The 6,709-nt window shown below is 30.0% G+C and overlaps 1 protein-coding gene across 2 annotated transcripts in view; it reads right to left on the bottom strand.

Annotated features, from left to right (window-relative positions):
• Positions 1-6,490, bottom strand: part of LOC106468763 — a 49,131-nt gene extending 42,641 nt beyond the window's left edge. Inside the window, exon 1 of one of the 2 annotated variants that reach the window (XM_013929203.2) lies at positions 6,261-6,490. In XM_013929203.2, coding sequence (XP_013784657.1) covers positions 6,261-6,445 — 185 coding nt within the window. In that variant the 5' untranslated portion in view covers positions 6,446-6,490. The remainder of the gene's footprint in view (positions 1-6,260) is intronic. The other variant, XM_022397124.1, reaches the window with a different exon arrangement.
• Between the last annotated feature and the right edge of the window lie 219 nt (positions 6,491-6,709).

Raw genomic sequence — 6,709 nt, 5'->3', positions numbered from 1 at the left:
ACAGAAGTAAGACTAATTGGTCTATTATTTACAAGGCAACTTTTACCACCTTTTAAGAATAGGAGTATCATTAGCAATTCTCCATACCTCAAGCAACTGCCCACCCTATTGATATACTAAAAATGAAAGAGGTATATATATATCTGATCTTTGACTTCCTTTAAAACCCTGAAAAAATCTGCATCCGGCCTTAGTGCTTTATCTTTTTTTAATCTTTTAGCCATCCAAATTACCATTAAGGAATTAATATCTATACAATTCAGATCAGTTCCAATGTTTCCTATAGAATGCTCACAGTCAGAAATATACCTTGTTGTAGAAATAGAAGGGAAGACTTAAAAGCTCAGCCATCTCATATCCTCAACAATAACCTTGCCTTTAGCATTTTTAAATATTCAATTTCCATTATAAAATTTTGCTTACTTTTAACTTAAAAAATCTTTGTTTTTAATTTTAATATTATCAACCAGCTGTTTCTCATCAGCCCTTCTGGATTTACCAATTTCTTTTTCTTATTTTTTTTTTAACCAAATCATTGGTATTCCTACAGTTCTGTAAATCTTAAACCCGGTCTGTCAACTTAAAGTTTTTGAGCTTATTACATTGATAACTGATTTCATGTCTTTAGTAAGTTAGTTAGTTTTGATCTTTCCAAACATCTTTTCCTCTTCAAGTATGCAAAATTAGCTTAAAAGCAATATAATTGTTCTTTGAACCAAGAAAATAATTCCTAGTACATTTCTAGTGAGTACATCATTTGTTATTCTTTACCTTTCCTATCTTATTTAGATTTGTACGTCCCAAGTGTCAAATATTCATTTTACTATATATAACAGTTAATGTGATATATCAATAAATTTATTTGTAAAGTGTGTACACCAAAAACTATACACACAATGAAACCAACTTAGGTATGGTTTCCTGGATTTCTATAATTTTTAAAGGAAACTCTTTAAAGCCTTAACAGTACAGATTTTATTGACCTCAAGATGAATAACAATTACATTTATTACATACATGGAATTTACACCTTTCACAATCTGAACAACATGAGAAAAAGGCAAGGTGTCAGCATTTAACACACTTTAAGGTTTCAAATTTCTAGTGATATAGTTTTGCATTTTAAATGTATTTTTATAATATGTACTCACAAACATAACACGTATACATGCATTAACGTATTGGCTCTTTAAACCACAGGTTTGGACAATTTGACACTGCCAAACACATACAAGATTTAATGAGCAGGATGTCCTGCATTGTACACATACGTAGCTGCAGATCATTGGTAACAGGACTTAAAAATCAAAACATTAGGACTTAATGTGCAGATTATACTACAATGTAGATGTATCTAGTTGCAAATCAACAGTAATCAGACTTAAAAATCAAATTAGAACTCAACAGAACACAACAACATTTTATTAAATGGGGAGATTTACTTGACATATTACTAATTTAGATGAACCCAATTGTATTTTTCCATTCTAAAGCCGAGTTTATGGTGTTTTAATATTTCCAGATGGTCCTTCAAAGTCACCCAACAAAGAAATCTTCAGCCCAACCTAATCATGATTTCACATCCATAAATTTATCCAAAAAATTTAATAGAATTCTAACTACAAACATACACTACTTCATCTGATAAAGAATTCCACAAGTTAACAACTTCAACACAAAATTATATTGCAAAACCAATAGTCTAGATCTGGGCTTTCAGAGCTTATTTCTTCTAATATTTAACATTTTATTTTTGACCTTATGCTTCCATCAATGTAACAAATGTTCCCCAAATAAAATAAACCAATATAGTTCTTCTTCATACCTGTGAAAATTTCAGATCTTTGAATCCCTCCTCATGCTTATAACTTCCTGAGTTTCAAACCAGGAATCACTTTTGGTAGCCCATTTCTGAGCTTTTAAGTAAATAAATATCTTATATAATATGGGTACTATAACTAAATGAGACTATTCTAAATTTTTGTACAAAAGTATCAATAACTTTCCTTATCCTGAACTCAACATTTCTGTCAATAATTCGCAGAACTCTACTTCTTTTCATCACTTTTAGACATTCTGCCAAAGACTTGAGGCTTTTATCAAAAATCACACCAAATCCATCACACAACAATAATATTTTTCCCACTCAAAAATAAAACTAAGTTCTACATCCTAAATGTATCACTACTTTTTTTAATGTTAAAACTCATTCTCTCCAGATTAAATCACTGCATTAAGGAAGCATTTTTCAAAGAATAAGCCTTATCATCAGCAAATTTGGATATTTTACAGTTAATACAATAGTCAATATTACTGACAGACATAATGGACAACAAAGTCCCAAGACAGATCTTGAGGGACTGCTCTAGTCACACTTTTTCAACCTGAATTATGCCAATTCATTAGAACTTTTCTCCCATCAAGACATTTTTTAATCTACCTTTTGAAGTTTTTTCATTTCCATAGGTACCTAATTTAATAATAAACTTATTGTAAGGTGTCTTATCAGATGCCTTCTGGAAGTCTAGACACACAACATCAATAGGAGAATACCGTCAGTCAGCCAATCAAAATCCTATTCACAAATCTCAAACAAATAAGTGAGACAAGAAAAACATTTTCTAAAGTAATGTTGGAAAATTTCAATCAAACTTCAACCTCGAAGGTGGTTTCCAAAGTGCTCTCTGACAGTGGGATTCCAAAATTCAGATTACTTGGACTATAATTTCCAGTGTATTCCCTTGACCTCTTCTTTTTGAAAATAGGATCACATTAGCTTCTTTAGATAAATCTCACCAGTGTTATGAGCTTTTCTAGATGTATCTACAAAATGTCTACATTTTTATAAAACATGAATTTCTTTCATAATAATAATATTACCTAAGCAAAAATATCTTCCACCCTTTATATGCATTAAACAAATTAGGTATTTCACTGTCATCATATTTAAAAGTTGTTCGACATCTGAGCCATGTATTCCTTCTCAACAACAAGATTTAACAATTAGTTTTAGTTCTTGAAAACTATGTTTACAATTTACCTAAATTTTCTTTATAATATTTCTACTTAGTCATTTATAGCTTGAATGTAAAAAAAATGTACCAGGATGAGTTATTTGTATTCTTTTTGAGCAAAATTAGAAGATCTAGTAATAAAATCCCAAGTGTCTCTCTTACTTCTCCTTTTAAGCTAGTTTTCTAATCAGTTTCTTTTAATCAAATTAGTTAGCTTCAGAAAATCAATCTTTCTAATGTGAGAGATGTACTTCTTTCTTTACTCCTTGTCTCTGAGTGAAAGTCATTATGATCACTGGTACTTCTTGCACAGTAAAACTTCTAACCATATCCTCTTCAGAACTGAAAACAATGTCTAACATAATTATCCTTTCTAGTAGATTGTAGTATACTGAGTTAGAAAACAATCTTCCACCACATCAATGAATTCTTCAGCCTCATATCCAAGAGCCATGTGAATCCAATGTTATCTATGCCTCTAAACCAAAGTTTCCAATAACAATAAACCCAGTTCTATAAGAAGCATAACCAATGTGCATGTACATATTCCTCTCATTATATATTTCAAGTTCAAGGGGACTTTAAACAATTCCAATAATTATATTTTCCTTCTCCATTTATCAACTCAACTTATAATATTTTGACATTATTATAAGACTTTGAGATACATCTCTCACAATCATTCTTTGAAAAACAAAATTCCTTCCCTGTGGCTTACATGATCTAAATCTCTCATCATTGTAATCATTATTTAATCATAACTAAAACTTGCTAAGAGCCACTAAAATTTTAACTTCTAAAGATTTATTACAGATACTTCAAGTAGTAATGTAAAAAATAAAGTTTCTTATTTTTTTTATTCAACACCTTGTATTCAGTAAAATAATGTGAATCAACTATTATAAATCAAGTTAAAAAACCCAATGTGTGGGCAAACAGATGAATTTAACCTGTTAATTTAGAAAAATAAAGTAATTTCTCACATTTAAACTTTGCATCTTACTTAAAACTCTAGTCCGCACCAGATACAGGAGGATATTCCCAAAAGAGCTAAACAGCTTTTCTACGTTAAAACTCGGCAATAGCTCTCTGTACTTATTAATTATCTCTTCTGACATGTCATCAGTAATGTCATTTGTTCCAATGTGCACTATAAAAGCTGAATCTTCTTGTGTTTCAGCTACAAGACTCTCTACTTTGTCAAGCACATCCTGAACTTTGGCACATTCTAGTTTTCTAGCTCTACTATAGATAAAATCAATTCATCATTAAATTAAGAATACATTATCACTAACATTTCACATGCTTTCTCTTCCTTCATAACAATAAAGGTTTCAGAACTACTTGATACCGTTATCAGTACTTGCTTTAGAACAGCTTCATTAGCTCTAACCCTACATGTTTTATTTCACAATTAAGTAAGCCCATTATTATTCTACTTTCATTTATCATAATATAAAGAACCTACTTAACTTTAGTCTTCTAATTAATTTTTAACTATCACAATTTTCAGTTCCAACATACTATTTTCACACCGCAAATTAGCAATTTTCTCTCAAGAAAGTTAAAACTTTCCTGTAACAAGCAAGAAGTTCTACAAATAAAGTACATCAAGTCACCTTGGGACTACTTAAAAATATGGCTTACAGTGACATATTCATATTCACTTCATTAGCCACCATAACTATGCAACCAGTTCTTATCACACTCACAACCATATACTTACTCAATCAGGGATTAAAATTAAAACCATATTTTTAATATAAAACTAATGTGTATTGCTATCCTTTACTTCACAGTTTGTATAAACTCCATCTATTGTCAACAACTGTGAACTAAGTACAGCAATAAGCTACACTACTGTGCATGCGGTGTCCATCATCCATAAGAGAAAATCTTTTTTCATGTATTTCAAAAATGCATTTCCTCAAGACAGAAGACATTCTCAGACTAAAATCTTTTGGGTGCTACCCTTATCATCAGCAATATGAGCATGGGGCAATGACATCCTCTAATCCTATTATGAAAATATGGTAACTTTTCTCACCAGTATTATGCTGTATAAAGTTAACATAATTTTCTTGCTCTTATATTAAAAATTACTACAAATAAGTTCCAAAACTATTTAACACATCTATACATTAAATATAAACTCTAACACAAACCATGTATATTTCATATCTTGAGACTCTGTCCTTAAAATAAAAACAGGAAGTTGAGGAACTTTGGTTTCTAGCTAAGCAAAGAAATGGACCAAACAAGACAACATACAGCTATATGCTATTCCTTGTCATCTTTAGTTGAAAATTGGTTTTAAGGTTAAGGATTAAAAATAAAGTTAGCATACAAATTTAAAAAACAGATGATAACTGCTATATTGAACATAATACTGTTTGATTATAACTGTTAATTATCATCTGTAATTACATGCTAGAACTGCACATGTATTGTTGTGTAATGTAGTCAAATGTTGACAGCATCTGTAGTGAAGATCATTACACTTATAGCAAGGAGTTAGCATTTCAATGTTTAACTTTATGTGCAAGTGACAGATTAAACAAAAGATCATTTTCAATCTTGTGAAGAAACAGGAATCCTTCTACAATTTGCTGAATAACCATTACTGTATATATTTTTGCTTATTCATCAAATAATTTACACAAATAGTCTTGGCTCTGTATATTTACAATAATGTTTCACAGATTTACTCACATCAAATGTAATTCAAACAATTAAATAAAATCAAGATAAGAATGCTATATGTGATAGAAAAGAAACTTTACATTATTTAACTGGATTGCAATTCTTCTTTTAGGCAAGGAAGTGTGTCACAATTAAATATTTCATAATATTTTACAAAGATTTTTTCATTTCTCAAGAAGCTATGTGATGTCACCGATTTTGCTCTTAAGCATTGTTTTAACTTTTACTAAGTTTGAAACATGAAAATGTTGTACAATTTATAATGATCAATAAGTGCTTGTTTAAATCAAGTAATATAGATGCCCAATTTTATTATTAAAAATAAAGTTTCATTTTAACTTAAAAATGTACGAGCTTTTTTTTCAATTCTACTTATTGAGTTATTCAAATTATGTTGTTGCTTTACTGCACACAGTCTAGAACAGATCACATTACACTTCTATAAATCACATAACTTCTGTGCTACATCATAGTCAACGGTAGTCTAGTACAAATATATATATATATATATATATATATTCGGCGGTAATCTAGCTTACTTACCTTTTCTCCAAATAGTGCATTACCCAGTCGAAAACTTCTCCTTCCACATCTTCTGGCTTAAGACGAAAACTTCCAATGAATCTAAATCGATGCTGTACACATTCATCTGATCCTGGAGAACTTTCATTATTAAATTCATTAAAAAAACTTTCAATTAAACTCAGTCCTTCTACCGACTTCTCCATCACAATTGAGTGTCAACACTTGAAATACGGTTTAGATTGCCCTAGTAACTATAAAGTACTAAGTTCTGACATCTATTGGTGACTTAATCAAATTTCCTGTTGCGTAAAGATAGGAAGTGGGTAATATTTATGATGAAACGTCATTGTAATATGTTAATCATATATGTAAAAATTCGACTTTGATAGAGGAAATATAATTTATAGCTAAAAAAATATAATCTTAAAAAGTATTCTTGTGTTTACACGTCCAGAAAACGCTGATAA

This window comes from Limulus polyphemus, unplaced genomic scaffold (genome assembly GCF_000517525.1).
Source record: "Limulus polyphemus unplaced genomic scaffold, Limulus_polyphemus-2.1.2 Scaffold3153, whole genome shotgun sequence".
Taxonomy (NCBI): Eukaryota; Metazoa; Arthropoda; class Merostomata; order Xiphosura; family Limulidae; genus Limulus; species Limulus polyphemus.
Note: the sequence above shows the minus strand (reverse complement) of the source record. Positions and strands in the feature narration are given on the sequence as shown.